The sequence below is a fragment of the Carettochelys insculpta genome, chromosome 24 (assembly GCF_033958435.1).
Source record: "Carettochelys insculpta isolate YL-2023 chromosome 24, ASM3395843v1, whole genome shotgun sequence".
In the NCBI taxonomy this organism is placed as follows: Eukaryota; Metazoa; Chordata; order Testudines; family Carettochelyidae; genus Carettochelys; species Carettochelys insculpta.
Window position 1 is genome coordinate 18,973,247 of NC_134160.1, and position 21,545 is coordinate 18,994,791.

Consider the following 21,545-nt stretch of genomic DNA (forward strand, 5'->3'; position numbering starts at 1 on the left):
CCTGGATCTGGCCAGGAAGTGAGCAACAGGCCACCTGAAATCTGCTGGTAGATACTGGAGACAACTAAATATTCACACCCCCAACAGAAGAATTTCCCCATACAGTGTACCTCCTTTTTGCTGGCTTAGCCACCTCCTGTGCTACCTGGACAATGCGGTCAGCGCCAGGGGCCTTACTTCCCTGTGCAGGGATTGAATTCCACTCACCTCCAGGAACTGCGGTATGCAGACAGTGCAAGCCACCTCTCCTCTGTCCCTGAAGGGTCACTAGAGCCAGTTGGGGTGACTATGTTCAACAAGGGGCAAGATAGACATACTAGGAGGAAATAGAGGAAAAGGAGCAAGTTAAATATGAACAAAGAGTCCCCTTGTCCAGACTCGCAGCACCCAGGCGTGGCTGCCCAGGACTGTCCACTGTCTGAGACTGTCTTTCTCAAGAAAGCTGGAGGTGCTTCCACTTTGCACATTGCCAGGGAGTCAGGTGAGGTGACAAAGTCCTGGGATTGGCTCTCTGCTTTACGGCAAAGTGAGTAATCAGTTGGAGAGGAGCAGCTGTCAGACTTCCCTGTTCTAGTCCTGATGGATTCTCTGAGATTCCTGCTGCTGCTAATGCATTGCCAAATTGCTGCTGACACCGCCGCCATCACCACCACCAACCTAGGTAATGACTTTCTTGAGCTTTCTGTGGCAGCCTGATTTTTCTAGAACTGGGGGAAGTGCTCCGCCTTCCGAGGGAGGGTTTGGCACAGCTCAGTCACTACGTGACTTCTAAACCATTTGGGGCTTGCTCATGTCTCCTGAAACATGCTGCAAGACGTGAGCAAACCTAGACTGTTGGGTCAGCACATGGCTTGGTCTGCTCGCATTTATGAGGTTAGCTAAAAGGTTTATCTGTTACTGCTCAGGTCCTTAACTCAAATGTTTGTTTTTCTTCATTGAAATCATTGTTCTGGGGTGGGGGTTCAGTATGAACTGCCCCCGGGAGAGGGCAACTCCAGCTTCCCTCACCGCAGAAGCTTGGGACCAGGTGAAAAACACCTGCCTCTAGTTGCAGCTGTAGCGGGCACAGCCGGGGCAGGGCTGCATGTCCCCAGGCTCAGGGACAGAGAGACACAAATTTTCTCAGTAGATTTCTGTCTCCTCACTGACATACAATTATGTTGAGACCAACCCTGCCTTGAGTCATGGGCAGAAAGTGTTGGGCTAGGCAGCAGGATGACAGAGAGCTCAGCCCTGCCCCTTTACTGGAAGAACAGGGCAAACTTAAGAAAAGGCTCCCTCTGCCCTGGCACTCTATGTGTCTACCAACACAGCACTCGCAGATACTCCAGAGGGACAGAGCAGAGGGCAGCATGGGGTGAATGGGAGCTGAGGTAGCTGCTGACAGCAGAAGGTGTGAGTGTGTATGTATGTTTGTCACTGGGCAATGGATGAGAGAAGTAGATTGACAAAGCCAGGAAAAGGGGATTTTTTTTTATTAACACACACACAGTCCTTGGAACAGCCAAGCTCATGAACTAGACTGCAAACTCACTGTGTTCCTTTAGCTGTGTTGGATTTAAGCACCAAAAGCTGGCTCTAGCAGGTAACAGACATGGACTCTGGCCTGAGGAACATGCAGTCCGAGTGTTGTCATAGCTTGGGAGAAGGGTGTGTGGCAGAGTCAGTCTCATTCCTGGGCCCCTGATCCTCTGTTTAATCTGCTAGCCCCATCAGGGGAACCCCCTTGCCCTTGCTGGGGCATAGGGCAGTCAGGGGGGGTGGAACCTGGTCCCCACTAATTCATTCTGGCCCAGGGACCCTGGATGGCCCCTACCAGTGAGGGCTGACTCTCCTCACCCAAAGCCACTTCCCCAGACGATTCCCCCAGCACCTCTTTCAGCTAGTGGTAACCAGGCAGCAAGTCCCCTCCTTTGTTTGGCTCCTCCAACTGAGCAGTGCCTCACAGTCTGCTTACTTCTCCTCACCTGCCTCCCAAACTCACCTCAACTGCCCTCCTCTTACCCTGCGTGGAGAAAGGCTTATACAGGTAGCCCTGAGTGGGATCAGCTGGCCCTAAGTGACGTAGGGCAGCCTCCTCCTCAGCTGCTCTGTCTTTGATTGCCAGCTCCCTCTCCACTCTGTTTTCACTCCAGCCTCTCCTCTCCTGGCCCCACCCTGCCACCGGGGTAAGAGCAGGAAAGGGCTGGTGCAGCATAGAGCTGTATGTGGTTATGGGCTGCTTTGAATTGCTGCAGCCTCACTGAGTGCTTGTTTGTGGCTAGTAATTCTGCAGCTGCATTAAAAGCACCTTGCAGCTGGACCTTCAAAGATGACAAGGCTCCTAGTATCTTCGTCCAAGTATGTGGCCCTGAGGTGCGGCAGGAGGGAAGGCAATAGCTGACCCATTGCAGCTGCACACTCAGCGCTGCAGCACCAGTGAGAAACATAGCCCCTTCCCCACAACGTGCATTGTGCACTGACCTCAGACACACACTTACGGTGCCTAGCCAGGTGCCAGTGTCCTACCTTGCTGCTGCACAGGTTCACTGAAAGGAAGTCATCTGCTCTCCTCACCAGCAAACCTGGACAGGGCAGAAATTTGCCCTATGCAGCCAGTGCAGCTGCTGAGAGCAGCCTCTTGCCAAATGATGACATGGTGTCTTCTCACCCCCACTTATTTAGAGGCAACAGGTAATAGTCCTGGTGTTTAGAGGAGAGGTTTCAGTTTCTTTGGAACTGGGGAGCCTTTAGGGAAAGGATGAGCCTATACAGAAAGGGGGCTCCATCTGCACCGGAAGAGCATCAGACTGGTGGCGTGTATAATCAAAAAGTTCACAGAGGTGCTTTTAAATGAAGGGAAGGGGAGTTTCAATGAGTGTGGAGAAGCACATGGTTTGGCTAGAGACATCGCTGAGTGGAGGATTTACTGGATGGCTTCTCGGTGCTCTTGTAAAGACAAAGTAGGAGTTGAAGTACAGGAGAGCTGCAGAGAAACAGTCAAATGAAGAAGAGTCACTGCTGTGCCACCTCTCCCCTGGAGCAGTGCAGCCTGAGAGCCGTGTGGCCCAGCGAAGGGGGACTGCCACCGAGCCAGTGGAATCAGGGTGGCACTGCCACAGGGAAGGCAGGCAGGTGAGGGGTGGGGAAAAGGCAGGGCCTGAGCAGGGCAAGGGTGGAACAGGGGCAGGGGGGCAGGGGTATGTGCCAAGTGCCCCCACTGGAATCCCTGCACTAGTTACTCCAGCTAAAGATAAAGACTGTGAATGCTTGTCTACAGACGTGAGAGGGTTAAGTACTAGGAGGGGTGTGCTTGAGTGCCTGGCAGTAACAGAGAATAGGGATATAACAGACCTCACAGGAACTTGAGGGAACGCTGATAATCAATGGGACAGAGCAACACCAGGGTCCAACGGACATAGGATTGAGCGAGGAAGTCAGGCTGGTGAGGAGTGGCACTGCATGTGAAAGGAAGGGTAAAATCATGTGAAGGAAAAACCTTAGCTGCCTCCTGCTCTGCCTTGTCCTGCCAAAACCTCACCCCTTCCCCTTAGCCTCTGCTCTGCTCTGCCCTGCCCCATGCCCGTTCCCACCCCAGCCCCAATCAATGCAGCCCCAGGGGTGTTGCACCAGCAGCAGGGGTCAGGCCTGCCCCTGCACTCGCCAGACAGCAGGAGGCAGAGTGACCCAGCTTGCGTTTTCCACTGCTGGTGAGGAGTAGCTCAGTTGTTAGAGCATTGGCCTCCCTCTTAAACTTCCCTGTCTGCTTCGTCTGATAGCTTCCTTTGATAGGATAATGAGCCTTGTGGATAAGGGAGAAGCAGTGGATGAGGTATACCTAGATTTTAGTAAGGCATTTGAGACAGTCTCACACAATATTTGTATCAATAAACTAGGCAAATACAACTTAGATGGGGCTGCTGTAAGGTGGGTGCAAAACTGGCTGGATAACCATACTCAGAGAGTAGTTCTTAATGGTTCTCAATCCTGCTGGAAAGGTAAAACAAGTGGGGTTCTGCAGGGGTTTGTTTTGGGACTGGTTCTGTTCAATATCTTAATCAAAGATTTAGATATTGGCATAGAAAGTACACTTATTAAGTTTGCAGATGATGCCAACCTGGGAGGGGTTACAACTGCTTTGGAGGATAGGGTCAACATTCAAAATGATCTGGACAAATTGGAGAAATGGTCTGAGCTAAACAGGATGAAGTTTAATAAAGACAAATGCAAAGTGCTACACTCAAGAAGGAACAATCAGTTTCACACATACAGAATGGGAAGTGACTGCCTAGGAAGGAGTATGGCAGAAAGAGATCTAAGAGTTACAGCGGACCACAAGCTAAATATGAGTCAACAGTGTGATGCTGTTGCAAAAAAAGCAAACATGATTCTGGGATGCATCAACAGGTGTGTTGTGAGTAAGACACAAGAAGTCATTCTTCCGCTCTACTGTGCACTGGTTAGGCCTCAGCTGGAGTATCGTGTCCAGTTCTGGGCACCGCATTTTGAGAAAGATGTGGAGAAATTGGAGAGGGTCCAGAAAAGAGAGACAAGAATGATCTGGAGAATGTGACCTTTGAAGAAAGGCTGAAAGAATTGGGCTTGTTCAGTTTGGCAAAAAGAAGATTGAGGGGGGACATGATAGCGGTTTTCAAGTATCGAAAAGGGTGTCATAAGGAGGAGGGAGAAAACTTGTTCTTCTTGGCCCATGAGGGTAGAACAAGAGGCAATGGGCTTAAACTGCAGCAAGGGAGGTTTAGGTTGGACATTAGGAAAAAGTTCTTAACTGTCAGTGTGGTCAAACCGTGGAATAAATCACCAGGGGGGATTGTGGAATCTCCATCGCTGGAGATATTTGGGAACAGGTTAGATAAATGTCTATCAAGGATGGTCTAGACAGTACTTGGTCCTGCCATGAGGGCAGGAGGCTGGACTCAGTGACCTCTCAAGGTCCCTTCCAGTCCTAATATTCTATGATTCTATGAAATCCAGTGTTGGGAGCTCAGTCCCTGAGGGGTCTTTCAAGAGTCTGGGGAAGGTTAGATTTAAAAAATGTGTCAGGGATGGTGATAGGTCCTGCTGTGAGGGTAGGGACTGGACTCAAGGACCTCTCAAGGTGCCTTCCAGCTCTGTGGGAGATGTATGTCTCCATATATTAAAGAGTTGTTTTGTGCTATGCAAGGAGGGGAGGAGCAGGGACAGGGCACATTCGGGAGAGGGGCAGAAAGAGGCAGGCAGGGATGGAGGGGAAGAAGTGAGGACTTGGGCTAAGGGGTGGAGTGGGGGCAGAACTATAGCCGGGTAAAGCTCTCTGTCCCCATGGCTTCCCAGCTGGTCCAGGTAAATCTGGTTTGATTGCACTGCATTGTGGTGTTGGTTCTGTCTCTGGCAGGTCACTTTTGGCATATCACAGATCTCCATTTGGACCCAGCGTACAGAGTGACAACTGACCCTCTCCAAGTGTGTCCATCTGCTGGCTCCCAACCTGTGCCCAGTGCAGGCAGATGGGGACATTACCTGTGTGACTCTCCTTGGAGTCTCATAAACAACTCTATTTACGCCATGAAGGAGATCCTGCCTGATCCGGACTTCATCCTTTGGACTGGGTAAGGAGTCCCTGCGTATCCGTGAAAGCGAGGGATGGTTGCACCTTCTTCACCTGTGCACCTTGGGATTTGATGTCACATAGCTGCTTGCAGTGCAGCTGTGCTGCAGTTAGCTCTTGCAGGTGTGTGCCTGCAGTCCGAGAGCCCTTGCTCAGGAACCCAGGAATCTGATCCCATTACCAAGGGCTCCCAAATTATAGGAACACGGGACAGGAAGGGGCCTCCTGAGTCACCAGAACTGCATGTACAGTATAGGGGAAACAAAGCTAACAACGCAGAAGTTGTTGTCCTTGTTAAACAGGAAGGTGCAAAATATGGTCAGCCTTGCCCAGGCTCTCCCTTGTGTGTCATTCAGAGCATTTAAACTACCTAGAAGCAAGGCATGCGCGGCTGTCTGGCATCTGCCGGGTGCTACCTCAGGCAAGAGTGCTCCTTTGCAGGCTGCTCTGGTTCTGTATGACAAGGGCTGGTGCCTTCAGCGGGCACTTAACAAGCAGCGTTTGCTTTAGAAGTGAAACCATAAACGCTGGAGTTGTTTTGGTCAGGCAGTTACAATGGGGGAGCCTGACTAGAGGTATCTCCGAGCCAGAAAACTGGTAACGCATAGTAGGGCTCTCCTGGACCAGATGCTCGCGTCACAAGTGGTGTCCAGCTGGGCTAACTGGCAGCCCTATTACAATAAATAATTGAACAAGTGGCCAGGCTGTACAGCCCACAAGGGAATTGTTAAGTTAATAGCAGCTCAGGAACAATTGTGGGTGGACGCAAGCACCTCAGGCCAGGAGTCCCTTCTGCACATGTGTGGTCACTGCCCTTAAGCTGCACTCACTCGCCTGCCCAGGGGCAGACTGACACAGCTACACAACACCACCTATGGACCCTTCCCTTTCACACTGCTAGCTGCATGCCACGTTTGTGCTGTTTTCCAGAGATGATACCCCTCACGTCCCCGATGAGAAACTCAGGGAAGAAGTGGTGCTGGAAATAATTGCCAATTTGACTGGGCTGATAAAACAGGTGTTTCCAGGTACGATTCCCCTGAGCTGGTAAATCAAGCAGGAGTCAGTGCAGAAAATATCTGACCTAGCATCCCACTGGCAGGAAAGACCAGCTCAGCGCATCTGGAGAAGGGATCAAGGAATCTATCATCAGGGGATATGAGGGTGTACTTGCCCCACGTCCTGTGGTTTAGAATCTCCATGCATGGGAGGAATGCACTGCGGGGCGGGGCCTTACAGTCTCTGTTAAGCTTCCCTCTTGAATGGAACAGACACAGCAGGGGGAGAGTTTGGAAAAGCAGCATCCTTTGAGCAATTCATGTTGGAAAATATCCGTGGAACCCTCCTCGCAGCAATGGGGAGAAGGAATTATCCCGACACTAGCGAGCAGTGGAGAGAGGCAGGCCTCACACCGCAATGCCCCAGCAAAGGACATTGAAATAGGTCCCCAGTCTATGGAAAACCAAACGTGGGTCATTCCTAGGAGGGGCCCTCATCCCTACTGCCAACTTGAGAACCGTACTGCAAAAGGCCTCATGCCTCATGAACGAGCATTGTCTGCCTAGTATTGCGGGGGGCGCAGGCACAGCTGGCGAGCCGTCAGCATTTCCCATCTGCGATTGCGCTCTTTGTTTCAGGGCCAGGCTACAGCTCTGTAAACTGACAGCTTCTGTTTTCCACAGGCACTCATCATGAATACCTCCTCCCCAGGGGCTGCCCTGCAGTCCCACCCACTCCAGAGTGCCTCCCCAAACAGCTCCTGGCCGTGGGCCATGTCCACTGACGGCAGGAGGGGGGCAGAAAGGGCAATGGCCTACAGTCCTTCCCCCGAGTGCTCACTGTAAGCCCTGCCTGTCCCCTTTGTGCTCCTGCCGAGTCACTCACTGCAAATGGCTTCCTAGGTGCTGACTTTCAGCGGCTCCCCACGTGCTCACCCTAAACAGCTTCTTCCCAAGGGTGGAGCCAACACAATCCCTCCCTAGACCCTCTGGAGAGCCCTCAAACCAGCCCTTCAGGGGGACATGTTGCCCTTATGGCTGGGGTCAGGGGTTCTCCCTAGTTTTGCTACACCCCTGGCCATAGGCTGCTCTCAACGGGCCTATTACCCATCTCTTGGTGGGTTTGTTCCCAGCCCTGGACAGAGACCAGTGTATCAGATGGGAATGGCTGGGTCAGTGCCCTGGGCAAACTTGTATTTTGCGCCATCAGCCTGACTCCTATGAGCTCCTCCCCATCACCTCCAGGCTATTGCTGCACTTCCGAGGTATGTCCACAGGACAGACCGTTCAGTGGCTGTCTCTCATGGTCCTTGTGAGTTAAACATCCCTTGAGGAGCCCTTGATTTCCTTCAAGATGGTTGCTGACCTTGTGGGCATTGCTCCAGGACCGCACATTGGCAATGCCGGTGGTGAGCCAATGCAAGGAGAAACTGATGCAGGCAGGCAGAGTGCATAACCATACGGAGAGGATCACAGCCTTTCCATGGGCATCTCGCATGCCACATGTTTACAAGATCTGTTGCAAATATAAGCCTGGCTGCAACAAGGATCTGCATGGTGGTGTTTGAATCAGAGAGCACCACAAGTGGTAACTGCTGTAACTAGCAAATCCCTAGGCCACTGTCTGCTGAAGCGAGGGTGGCCTGGTATATGGAGTAGAGCCACACTTAAGTCTGCGCAGCTGTGCCGGCGTGGGGTGCCTGGCCCTTGGCCTGCAGCTACAGGCAGGTTTTGTGCTGTCCTATGAGGGCTGCCGCTTGCCCACCTGTGGTCCTTACCCACTCTGGGCTTGCTACCAACATTTTGACAGGAAGTATCGACCTGTAGTGAGAGAGAGAGAGAGAGCGTGCAAGCGAGAGTGTGCGCGAGCACGTGTGCATGCGTGTGTATGCAGGGAAAGGGTGAGGGTGAGTGCTCAGCCTGGCTCCCACCCCACCCCATCCCCCATGTGCGGGTTTTGCTCCTCTGGGCCTCAGCCCTGTCCCGCCCCCAGAGACGGAGCTGAGCAGGGGTGGGGAGGGACACACTCTGCTCTGCCCCAGGTGGTGCTGGGCTGTGCCGCCGTACTGCTGGTGTCTGGCTGTGCTGCTAGGGGCTGGGACAGAGCTGGAGCCCTCAGCTGGCAGGTGGGGTGTGTGGGTGGAGGGGGCCTTGGTGGGCAGGGAGAAGCCTGATGTCCTGTGCTGGGGAGGAGGCAGAGGGGGGAGGTCTGGGCCACACATGGCCAAGCGAGGTCCTGCTGCAGCCAGCGAGGGGAGCCAAGCCCTCTTCTGTGGCGCCTGGAGGGTGGGTCCCGTTTGCCAGGCCCTGGAATGTCAGTCAGCCAGGCTGTCCTGCCGAGGCGGGACCGAGCGCTGAGGGGCCCAATATCCTCTTGCCCTGGCCCAGAGACATTCTGTCCTCTCCCTTAGCTCTCTCGGACTCAGCACCAGAACAGGCCTTTCCATTTCCTCTCCTTTTGCTCCAGGCACTACAGTCTACCCTGTGATGGGCAACCATGACTTCCATCCCAAGAACCAGTTCCCAGCAGAGACCCACCGGATCTACAATGCAACTGCCGAACTGTGGCACTCCTGGCTCAACAGCACCTCCATCCTGACCTTCAAAGCAGGCAGGGCTGTAATACCCACAGGGCTGACACCCACGGCCTGCACTGCTGCAGGGAGGAGACCCCCTGACATGCTGGCCATGCTGTGCTGATGGGCAGTGAGGGGCACCCCTGCAGCTGGAGGAAGTGGGCCGCCAGCCTGGCACCACACACCAGCTGCGACTCCACTTGCATATGGGAAAAGGAAAGACAGTTTCTTGTGCCTCAGTCTCTCCTGCTTCCTCACAGTTGTCCAGGAGTGTCCCTTACAGCAGAGACTGGGCCTGGGCTATGCACAGGAGGGTCTCTTACAGAAGCTGTTGGAATCAGACAGAGCCCAGGGTTTTGTGTGGCTCCTGGACTGATTTGCACAGACTGTCCCTTCTCAGGGCCTCCCTCAGTCCTGGGCTGCCCTGACTAGAAGTGCTGGCTACACTAAAGTCACAGGTGCCAAGTCCAGAAGGGACCACTGGGATCATCACCTCTGCCCTCCTGTGCAGCCCAGGCCATAGGACCACCCTGACGTTGCTGTACTTTGTGTGAGCTTTTCCTCCTGGCACAGACATGAAGGGGCTTTGCCAGACTCCCAGACCTGCAGCAGAGCAGTGAGCTGGGCACCTTTGGGCTTTCTTCAAAAACCATGCCTATGAGTGCCTGCGTGGCTGGCTCAGCTGGGCCCAGATGGTGAGCAGGGCATGCTGACAGCAGGGCCCGGTCACTGAGTGTTATCTAGTGCCTGGGACCCAAGGCAACTGCCGTGCCCTAAGTCCAAGCTTGAGAGCATGGCCAGCGCTTCAGCTCCAGGGCTGGGAGCAGCTCTTGGGCATGGATGCAGACAGGGCTCTCAGAATCCTCTACCCAGGGGCTCCCAACCTGAGGGTCACAACCCAAACATGGTGTCAAGTATCGGAGGGGTAGCCGTGTTAGTCTGGATCTGTAACAGCAACGAAGGGTCCTGTGGCACCTTATAGACTAACAGAAGAGTTTTGAGCATGAGCTTTCGTGAGCACAGACTCATTTCATCAGATGCTGGTCTTAGAAATCTGCAGGGCCAGGTATAAATAAGCCAGAGCAAGGGTGGGGATAACAAGGTTAGCTCAGTCAGCAGGGTGAGGCTTACTACCAGCAGTTGATCTGGAGGTGTGAACACCAAGGGAGGGGAAGCTGCTTCTGTATTTAGCCAGCCATTCACAGTCTTTGTTTAAGCCAGAGCTGAGGGTGTTGAATTTGCAGATGAATTGTAGCTCAGAAATTTCTCTTTGGAGTCTGGTCCTGAAATTTCTTTGCTGTAGGATAGCTACTTTTAAGTCTGCTACTGTGTGGCCTGGGAGATTGAAGTGCTCTCCTACGGGTTTTTGTATATTGCCATTTCTGATATCTGATTTGTGTGCGTTTATTCTTTTACGTAGAGCAATGCCCCTTTGCTATATACATCGGACAAACTGGACAGTCTCTACATAAAAGAATAAACGCACACAAATCAGACATCAGAAATGGCAATATACAAAAACCCGTAGGAGAGCACTTCAATCTCCCAGGCCGCACAGTAGCAGACTGTGCTCATGAAAGCTCATGCTCAAAACTTTTCTGTTAGTCTATAAGGTGCCACAGGACCCTTCATTGCTGTACCCCAAACATGGGTTGCAATTAGATTTGATAAGGGTCACCAGCTCCAGATCCCAGTCCCTGCCCTGCGGTGCTGAAAGGGAACTCAACTAAACTGAGGACCATTTCAGGGCCAGCACAGCAGGGAACTGCCCCGCTGGAGGTGGGGGAAGGGAGCAGGAGGGCTGGGGGGAGCTGGGCAGAGGAGATGCCGGCAGCAGCCCAGCAAAGGAGCTGCAGGGGTGAACAGCAGTAGCGCGGAACTCCCCTGTGAGGTAGGGTGGGGGGTGGGGGGGGGTTTTAAGCCTGGGGATGGGGAGATGGGAGGGTGGGGGAGCCCACTGCTGGCACTGCGGATAAGAGCTCTGTGCCCCAGCCAGTTCCCAGCTGCATGGTTGCAGGGGTTCCCCCAACACTCCTGACCAGGGATCGCATGGCTGGTGCTGACGGCCAGGGCTGCCAGGGACCCTGCTCCCTACCGTTTTTCTGGAAATCTTATGTGGGACAGGCAGCCCTGGCTGGCGATCCCATTTGGGTGGGGGGGCTGCCTGTCCCACACACAGTTTTCCAGAAATCTGGTAACCCTACCTGAGAGGCGTTTAAGCCTAGCAGTGGTGGCAGTTGGGGCCGAGCAGGGTCTAAGCCTGGGAGCGGGGTGGGTGTGAGGTTTGTGGCTGAGAGAGGTTTAAGCCTGGGGGCGGGGGGGGGGGTCAGGGCTGAGAGGGGTTTAAGCCTGAGGGCGGGACTGAGAGAGGTTTAAGCCGGGGGGCATGGGGGGGGGCGGGGCTGAGAAGGGTTTAAGCCTGGGGGTAGGGGGTGTTGGGCTGAGAGGGGTTTAAGCCTGGGGGGTGGGGCTAAGAGGGGTTTAAGACTGGTGGTGGGGGGGCTTGGGGCTGGGAGGGGGTTTTAAACCTGGGGTTGGGGGGTCAGGGCTGAGAGGGGTTTAAGTCTGGGGGTGGGAGGCTTGGGGCTGGGAGGGGTTTAAGCCTGGGGTTGGGGGGGGTCAGGGCTGAGAGGGGTTTAAGCCTGGGGAGGGTGGGGGGCTTGGGGCTGGGATGTGTTTAAGCTGGGCGGGGGGGTCGGGGCTGAGAGGGGTTTAAGCCTGGGGAGGGCGGGGGGCTTGGGGCTGGGATGTGTTTAAGCTGGGCGGGGGGGTCGGGGCTGAGAGGGGTTTAAGCCTGGGGAGGGCGGGGGGCTTGGGGCTGGGATGTGTTTAAGCTGGGCGGGGGGGTCGGGGCTGAGAGGGGTTTAAGCCTGGGGGTGGGAGGCTTGGGGCTGGGAGGGGTTTAAGCCTGGGGTTGGGGGGGGTCAGGGCTGAGAGGGGTTTAAGTCTGGGGAGGGTGGGGGGCTTGGGGCTGGGATGTGTTTAAGCTGGGCGGGGGGTTTGGGGCTGAGAGGGGTTTAAGCCTGGGGAGGGCGGGGGGCTTGGGGCTGGGATGTGTTTAAGCTGGGCGGGGGGGTCGGGGCTGAGAGGGGTTTAAGCCTGGGGAGGGCAGGGGGCTTGGGGCTGGGATGTGTTTAAGCTGGGCGGGGGGGTCGGGGCTGAGAGGGGTTTAAGCCTGGGGTTGGGGGGGGTCAGGGCTGAGAGGGGTTTAAGCCTGGGGAGGGCGGGGGGCTTGGGGCTGGGATGTGTTTAAGCTGGGCGGGGGGGTCGGGGCTGAGAGGGGTTTAAGCCTGGGGTTGGGGGGGGTCAGGGCTGAGAGGGGTTTAAGTCTGGGGAGGGTGGGGGGCTTGGGGCTGGGATGTGTTTAAGCTGGGCGGGGGGTTTGGGGCTGAGAGGGGTTTAAGCCTGGGGAGGGCGGGGGGCTTGGGGCTGGGATGTGTTTAAGCTGGGCGGGGGGGTCGGGGCTGAGAGGGGTTTAAGCCTGGGGAGGGCGGGGGGCTTGGGGCTGGGATGTGTTTAAGCTGGGCGGGGGGGTCGGGGCTGAGAGGGGTTTAAGCCTGGGGTTGGGGGGGGTCAGGGCTGAGAGGGGTTTAAGCCTGGGGAGGGCGGGGGGCTGGGGGCTGGGATGTGTTTAAGCTGGGCGGGGGGGTCGGGGCTGAGAGGGGTTTAAGCCTGGGGAGGGCGGGGGGCTTGGGGCTGGGATGTGTTTAAGCTGGGCGGGGGGGTCGGGGCTGAGAGGGGTTTAAGCCTGGGGAGGGCGGGGGGCTTGGGGCTGGGATGTGTTTAAGCTGGGCGGGGGGGTCGGGGCTGAGAGGGGTTTAAGCCTGGGGTTGGGGGGGGTCAGGGCTGAGAGGGGTTTAAGCCTGGGGAGGGCGGGGGGCTTGGGGCTGGGATGTGTTTAAGCTGGGCGGGGGGGTCGGGGCTGAGAGGGGTTTAAGCCTGGGGTTGGGGGGGGTCAGGGCTGAGAGGGGTTTAAGCCTGGGGAGGGCGGGGGGGTCGGGGCTGAGAGGGGTTTAAGCCTTGGGCGGGGGGGTCGGGGCTGAGAGGGGTTTAAGCCTTGGCCAGGGGGGGTCGGGGCTGAGAGGGGTTTAAGCCTGGCGGTGAGGGGAGCTGAGAGGGGTTTAAGTCAGGAGCCGGGGGGCATTTCCCAGAGGAGAACCTTCCCCCCCACACCACTGGTTTGCGTCGCCTTGGGTTGCAAAGTCTTTCTGAATTGTCAGATTTGGGCTCCCTCTTGAAAAAGTTGGGAACCGCTGCGGTAACCACCGTTGGCTGACCCGGCTCAGACCAGACCCACAGCACATGGTGCTCCGTGTGCCAGCAGCTGCTGGCACCTTGCTCAGGCTGTGCCCCATGACAGCTATCATGGTGGAGCTGAACCTGCAGTGGGAACAGGGCCCCAGGGGTGGTGGGGCCAGCAAGTGTTGTACCTTCAGCTCCTTCTCCTGCTGGTTGTGTTTCACAGGTGCGTTCTACTGTGAGAAGCTGCCTACTCCCAATACCAAAGGACAAGTGATTGTCCTCAACACCAATCTGTACTATGACAGCAACCATCAGACAGCAGCCTTGGAGGACCCCACAGGGCAGTTCCAGTGGCTGGATGATGTGCTGACCAAAGCATCAAAAGCAAATGAGATGGTAGAACTGTTTCCTTCTTGACTTCCCCCACCCTGGAAGGTCCCTCTTGGAAGCACCTCCTGCTGCTGAGCTCCAACGCAGTCTAGAAAACTGGCAGAGCATCCCCTCTGCTGGGAAGCGTCCCTTGGCTGGTACTCAGACTGTCTTGTCCCTGTTGCAGGTCTACATTGTGGGGCACATTCCACCTGGCTTCTTTGAGAAGAAGCGGAACAAACCCTGGTTCCGGGAGCACTTTAACAAGCGCTACACTGAGATCGTGCAGCAGCACCACAGAGTGATAGCTGCCCAGTTCTTTGGGCACCATCACACAGATAGCTTCCGGATGTTTTACAGCGATGGAGGTACCAGTCCTCTGCTTGCTCTGAGCTCTGGGCACTGCACAAGCACAGCCTATTACTGAACAAGGTGCTCAGTGACCAGTCCCCAAGTGCTACTGAAATTGGTTTAAGTGCTGGGAAGTCCAGTTGTGCATCACTCTTTCTGAAACCCCCTGGAGGGTGCTTTGGTCCAGTCTCATCTAGCAGATCTTGTCAGTCCTAAATCAGGGACTCCAGGGCTGACAACCATTGCCCCTGTGGCATGGCAACATGCCTATGTTACTGCTTGACATCCCAGCGTGCACTGTTCCACCCCACACTGGGGCCTGTCCTCCAGGCATTCTGTCCCCACCTGCTGAGGCACAGTGGTTTCCAGACTGTGCGACCCACTGGGCAGTGCCCTCATGTCTCTCTCTGAATGGGAGCCCTGGAGGATGAGAGTCTGTTGCAGTTGCTGCAGAGCCTGTTTCTTTAGCTCATGCTGCAGAGAGTCCTGCTTTTAATAAGGGAGGGCCCCAGTCCACCCTGATGTCAGCCCAGACGGTAGCTGTTGCTCCGGCACTGGAGGGGATTGGGCATGGGTGTGAAGCTACTAACCCAACTGACGTATGCTCAAGGCAAACAGTTGAGGCAGCAGCATCACAGCCTAGCTGGCAAGCCCGGGGCTTGTAGCCAGATCAGGCCTGATGCACACCAGCCTACCACTCATGCAAACTCTGGTTTGCCTTCCCATGCAGGTTCCCCAGTCGGTGCCATGTTTATAGCCCCAGGTGTGACTCCCTGGAAAACAACCTTGCCTGGAGTGCACAATGGTGCCAACAACCCTGGGATCCGGGTCTTTGACTATGACCGAGGCACCCTGCAAGTGAAGGTGGGAGATGCCCCACTCTGCACGGTCTGCTCCCCGCTCTAAGGACTCATCTAAGGCCTCCTGGCAGAGAGGCGGGGAAAACATTCCTGCATCACAGTGCAGGTGGAGGTTTGGGTTCATTGTGGCAGTAAGTTCCAGGGTGATGTGGGTCTCAGCTAGCTGCTGGGGTTGGCGCCCTGCAGCAGTGCTGGATTGCTCTTCCCAGTCTATTCTGCAACAGTTCAAGCAACAGGGGTTCCAGCACTTCTGTTTGGGGACCGACAGCACAGCTCAATGGCGCTCACATTCACAACTCTTGCTCTCATACAGAATGCAGGTTGGGGCCTTATGAACAGGACCTGTACTGGGACTGGATCAGGAAAAGACCTATTGTAACTGGGCCCGACTCATTTCTCTCTGCTCCTGCTTGTGTTCTTTACAGTGACCAGAGAGGGGCTGAGTGTCATTTTTATAAGCACCTCTGTTCGTTCCATTAGAAATGCAACTGCTGTCTGCCCTGGGAGACTCTCTGGGAGGCTGGAAAGCTAGGAAAGGAGCCGAGAGATTGACTGCTGGGAGAGAGCAGTAGGGGCTTCAAAAGACACTGAAGAGCTCTGCTTTCTCTTTGACACTATTAACCCCTGGTAGCTGCTGAGCACCGAGCAGCTGGCGAACCACAGGCTTTAGCAAAGGTGCAGCCCTCCAGGCTGGGCCTTGCTTACAGTAACCGTGAGCCAGGGGTGTCCAACATGTGGCCTCTAGGCCAGAATTCAGCCCAAGGAGCCTTTTCATCCAGCCTGTGGAGCTGGCAGTGGCGCCATTTTGAAAGCCAGTTGGGCAACTTCAAGCTGCATGTAGCTCGTCACGAAGCCATTTATGGCTCCGGACACTGCCGCCTGACTCCCCCTCCAGCTCCTGCCCTGCCACACTGAAAGACTAAAACTCAGTTGAATTGTTTTAACGGCTGGCAGGAGGGACGTGGCCATTAAACCAATGAAATTGAGTCCCATTATTTCAGTGTGGCAGTGCAGGGAGCCACCTGCGCTTCAAGGGAGGGAAGTAGTATGAGGGTTGGGGACAGCTGTGCAGCTGTGCTGAGGAGACAGCAGCACGCGAAGGCACAGTGGGGTGGGTGGCAGCACACAGAGCTCTTGTGTAAGGTAAGTTAATCCTGGGTTTGCGGCTGAGAGGGGTTAAGCCTGGGGATGGGGGAAGGGTTTGGGGCTATTTAGTGTTCAGCCCCCCAGAACATTTTAAAAATTGCTGTGTGCTCCCCGATGAGAAAAGGTTGGACTCCTCTGCCTCGAGCCCTGCCTGCAGCCCCCTGCAAAGCTCCACAAGCCTGATAGTTCTGTGGCAGAAACCATCAGGCCAAGCGTTCTGTAGGCCCAAGCAAAGTGCGGTACAAATCCAGTGGGGTCAAACTCCTTTGAAGCCAGCCCCTGCAAGATAATCAGGTTTGAAAGCCCATTAACATGCTGTTACCTGTGGGGATGATCTCCCCAGAAGGATGGCCAAGCCCCCAAGTGGAGCCACCAGCCAGCCAGAGGTGCCCGAGAGGACTGGGCCAGAGCCAGTGAGGTGCCTGCTCACTCGGTGCTGCTTTCCTGCCCGCTGGGTTGGGCATGATTGAAAGGGCCTCATGCCAGCACCAGTGACAGGAAGCTGCTGCGATTCACCCATCACAGCACCAACCAGGGAGTCATTCCCTGTAGTGTTTTTGTGCTTGTTTGCCCTGACAGCCCCCTTGGTTTCCCTTTTTTTTTGTTTTTTTTTTTTTGCTGCAGGACATGGTAACTTATTATTTAAACCTCACCCATGCCAACCTGGTGGCCCCCAAATGGGAGCAAGAATACCGGCTGACTGATGCCTTCCAGGTGCCTGATGGGTCAGCAAGCTCCATGCACAGGGTGCTGGAGATGATAGAGAAGGACAAACACTACCTGCAGCAGTACCATCGCTTTAACTCGGTCACATACGACCTTACTGAGTGTGACGAGCGCTGCCAGACTGACCACGTCTGTGCTATCCGGGAAGTGGACTTTATGAAATATGATGGTTGCATTAAAGCCAGGAGCTTCACAGCTTACTCCACCCTGCCAGCAGAGCCCCTGTTCTACCTCTGCTTGGTGCTGAACCTCCTCTATGTCCAGCGGCACCTTTGGTGACCCCAACGGGGGGAAGTCCTGCACAGGGATGGCTGCATGAGAGCCAGTGTCAGCCGGTGCCTCCTGGGGTGGAATTTACCCCACCTCCCCAAAGGCTGGCACTGATTTTTATTGCAGGGCTTTTCTGACATAGCTTTGAGCCTGTCTAATAAAGACTCTTTGGTGTGGAAGAGCTGGTTTCTTGCTTGGTGCTTTCTAACCACAAAGGTGATGGGGAAATTACTGCCCTCCCCACCATGACATGAGTGGGACTCCACGTTCTCTAGCTTAACTTGCTGAGGTGTGGCACTCCACCACACCTGCTAGCCCAGAGGCACTAATGAGTTAATAACCTACCTTTTGTCCTAGTGACAAGGCAACTGCAGGCTGGTGTCATGGGGCAGCTGGTGAGGCTGTGTGGCATAAGCCACGACAGCTGGGTGCTGGTCCATATTTTGACACTTACCATGTGACCTTAGGCCCACGGATGGCGGTGGGGAGAGAAGCAAAGGAGGCAGCAGCTGCAGCTCTGGGCCCTTTAAATGGCTGCTGGAGTCCTGGGCAGTGCATGCTGGATAGCACTGAAGGGGTGGCTGGAGAAGGCTAGGTCCTGCCCCTTCTGGGACCCAGGAGCAGCTCCTCTCCTGTACTTTGCCCAGGGCCCAGTGAAATCTGTCAGCTGTTGTGTGTGTGAACTTGAACATCTCTTAGGCCAAGATTTTCCAGTACCAGTGTCTCACCTTAGGTTCCAAAATAAATGGCTGATTTTTAAGGGACGAGGACATCTGTTGATTACTTCCAGGCTCCCCAAATATTAATCTATTCAGCTGTTCCGGCCAGGTGAACGGAGGGGGCCCACCCTAGAGAAATTGCCACGGTTTACCAAGGGTCTTCCTATGCCCTGCAGGAAACTACCCAGAACAGACAAGCTATGGTCATGCCTGGGAGGACACGAACCCAGCCTTCCTCTTAAAGGTCGATGCCTCGGCAACCCTTTTCCAAAACAAAGGGTTGGTTTTTACGTTTGTGGAACCAATGGTTCCTAATATGATTAAACTAAATCTAAATTAAAACAAGCATTTGCAAGGTAGACCAGCTAAAGCACCCAATACTGTAATACTGTCCAGTTGGAACGGCTTAAGTGAGTCTGCTCAGCACCTGAGGAGCAGCCATATGCAGGATACCAACACCAATCTTAACAAACGCTAAGTAAAACAAATATGCGCACCAGACGCTCACCTGTATTGCTCCAAGCTTACACTTGCATTAACCCTAGCGCTATACCAGAGCTCGCAAGCCTCTGCTCCCTAGGCATCTTTCTCCCTGTTCTTTCACCATAGCCGTCTGGGCTCTGCCACTGCTGATGTCACATATACTTTGGTTCCGCCCCTTAAAGAGACAAGCAATTCTTGGAACCACTGTGATGTCTAAAGTAAAATTAACAGTCAATCTGCCAAACAAAGAGCTGAGCAAAGACGCTGGCAGTGAATGGTGTGAAATCTGTGTGGTTTCTCCTAGGGCAACAACCATCAAGGTTCCTGAAGAACATCCGATTCCTGAATGGCAACTAATGTGGGCCAGGTGGCTCTGGCCCATTGAGACGTACTTGTCAACGCAAGTTTCAATCTAGAAAGAGGTCCTCTGAGGTCAGGGTTGATGGCGCTGAGCTCAACCCTATGGGACAGTGTAGATATCCAGCAGCAACTGTGAGAGGCATCAAAGACGCTATTGAGGCACTTCAGCAAAAGATAAAAGCAGCAACATAGAGCCCATGAAACTCTCCAATCTGGCCCGTCATTAGATCAGATGAGAAGATACGGCCTCTTGCGACTGATTGCAGAGAATTCAATTCCCCTTGGGTGCCCCTTTTGTTGTGAAATGAATAATGGCAACAGTGGCGCAGGAGTGAGGTGGTTTAGTGTATTAAACTTGTCTAATGCCTCTTCTCCATCCCACCACACCCCTCGTCCCAACACAAGTTTGCTTTCACATATATGGAACAACAATATTCATTTACCTGTGTGCCCCAGGGCCTACCCAATGCCCCTTCACTCTGCCACAAACAAGTCTCAGAGATGCAGGATTCAATGCAGGGAAAAACAATGAGAAGTCCTGTGGCATCTTACAGACTAACAGATTTTTTCTGAGTATAAGCTTTCGTGGGCAAAGACTCACTTCGTCAGATGCATGGGGAAAAAGCCACACATTTTTAGCCACATGGATTAATCCTGGCATCCATGGCTCCCAAGGAGGAGGACCTTTGTGTGCTGGCAACAGTTTGGAATTGTGTCAGGGTTTGTTATCACTCCTGCAAGGTACTGTTAGCCTTGCCATAGTGCCATTCCTACAGGGGCCTGCATGGCAAGAGACTTGACGCCCAGTGCATTGGCCTCATCTGGAAGCCTCCCATGCCTCAAGATATTCCAGGGCTGAGGTCAGTCCTGGGCCTGACGGGCTTTTCTCAAGAGTTCACTGAAGGCTATGGGGAAGTGGCTAAGCCCCTATATTCTTCATAGAAAAAGGACCAAGAGTGGCTATGGCCTGATGAGCCCCCAATTTGCTTTCTCTGCATTAAAGCAGGCTCTAACTTCAGCCCCTGCACTAGCCTACCTGCTTCCTCTGATTAGTTCTACTAGTGGCCTTAGCTGACGACTGCCACTAAGGCTATCCATGTGCTGCTGTTACAAGATCATGGAGCACCCAGGGAGTAGGGGAGGGCTGATTTTTTTAGAGATGTCATTTTACAATATTCATCTACACACTTTAAAGCAATTTTTAAACTACAGTCCTGTAAACTAATATGTTCTGAGTAAGTATCACAATTGTGACAAATGCACAACTGGCAATATATACCTGGGGGTTGGCAGGTGCCTATTCAATGGCTACATTACAACTTGACTGGCTCTTTAATAGTTTCAGTGTTTTTCTAACAGGTCTGGCAGGCTTTTTCATTTTAAGTTAATTGGATCCCCTCCAAGGAAGACTCACCAGGCTGCAGCAGCCACAGCTGCGGAGCCTGCAGGAAGGGTCAGAATAGGGATAGGAAGAGGCAGGAAAGACTGCATTAAGCAGCAGGGATGCCCCAAGTTTTTGGGTGCCCTATGCAGCTCCACATGCTGTGCATGCCTAAGGACAGTCCTGATTACATGCAAGAGACAAGGAAATGCAACAGCTGCTACAAAAAGGAATGCACAGAGAGCACCATGTTTTCAGGGACAAACATGGTCTCATCAGCTGTGTCTACACATGCACGCTACTTCGAAGTAGCGGCACTAACTTCGAAATAGCACCCGTCGCAGCTACACGCGTTGGGCGCTATTTCGAAGTTAACTTCGACGTTAGGCGGCGAGACGTCGAAGTCGCTAACCTCATGAGGGGATCGGAATAGGGCCCTACTTCGACGTTGAACGTCGAAGTAGGGACCTTGTAGACGATCCGCGTCCCACAACGTTGAAATTGTGGGGTCCTCCATGGCAGCCATCACCTGGGGGGTTGAGAGACGCTGTCTCTCCAGCCCCTGCGGGGCTCTATGGTCACCGTGTGCAGCAGCCCTTAGCCCAGGGCTTCTGGCTGCTGCTGCTGCAGCGGGGGATTCATGCTGCATGCACAGGGTCTGCAACTCGTCGGCTCTGTGTATCTTGTGCTGTTTAGTGCAAGTGTGTCTGGGAGGGGCCCTTTAAGGGAGCGGCTGGCTGTTGAGTCCGCCCTGTGACCCTGTCTGCAGCTGTGCCTGGCATCCTTATTTCGATGTGTGCTACTGTGGCGTGTAGACATTCCTTCGCTGCGCCTATTTCGATGTGGTGCTGCGCAACGTCGATGTTCAACATCGACGTTGCCAGCCCTGGAGGACGTGTAGACGTTATTCATAGAAATAGCCTATTTAGATGTCGCCACATCGAAATAGGCTACTTCGATGTAGGCTTCACGTGTAGACGTAGCCACCATGGTGCCTAGAAAAGATGATGAAGATTCTTTATCTGTCCTTCTGGTTTCCACCTGCTTGAGACACAAATTAATAAATTTGTCAGGGTCATTTTGTTCCTGAAAAGCGAGTGACAAGAATAACCACTGCATGGTGGCTAAGTTCACACAGGATGTGACCAATTGCATCAACAGTTGCTTAGCATGTACTGAAAACAATTTAGATGCCTGTATAGTGAAGGATTGATGTGCTGCCAGCCTATTGGTGGCCCTTGGCCTGATAGTAAAATAGATTATATCGCCTTGAGAAAAGTGGTCACTAGAAAGGCAAAGACTGGAATCAAAAGCTCCTACTCGTCCTTATGGCTGTAAGGTCATCTGTAGCTTCCTATGGGTACAGCCCCGATGAGGCTGGTCAGTTGTTGTGCATACCCAAGCACTGGTGGTGCGCATGGGGTGTCCTGCCAGATGAACATCAGTCCAGACTGCATGTTGATCAGTTCAGAGCAAAAAA

The 21,545-nt window shown here is 54.0% G+C and overlaps 1 protein-coding gene across 1 annotated transcript; it reads left to right on the forward strand.

Annotated features, from left to right (window-relative positions):
• The first annotated feature begins 579 nt into the window (after positions 1-579).
• Positions 580-17,131, forward strand: SMPDL3B (sphingomyelin phosphodiesterase acid like 3B). The gene is made up of 8 exons (XM_074976067.1): positions 580-661; positions 5,372-5,585; positions 6,515-6,612; positions 9,050-9,193; positions 13,624-13,796; positions 13,957-14,137; positions 14,851-14,984; positions 16,751-17,131. The coding sequence occupies exons 1-8, from the start codon at positions 580-582 to the stop codon at positions 17,129-17,131; spliced, it is 1,407 nt and encodes a 468-aa protein (XP_074832168.1).
• The last annotated feature ends 4,414 nt before the right edge of the window (positions 17,132-21,545 follow it).

Coding starts and splice junctions, on each gene's coding strand:
- SMPDL3B (XM_074976067.1), top strand. CDS start 580: ATGGATTCTCTGAGATTCCTGCTGCTGCTAATGCATTGCCAAATTGCT. Junction 9,194..13,623: donor CATCCTGACCTTCAAAGCAG/GCAGGGCTGTAA, acceptor TGTGTTTCACAG/GTGCGTTCTACTGTGAGAAG. Junction 14,985..16,750: donor GAGGCACCCTGCAAGTGAAG/GTGGGAGATGCC, acceptor TTTTTGCTGCAG/GACATGGTAACTTATTATTT.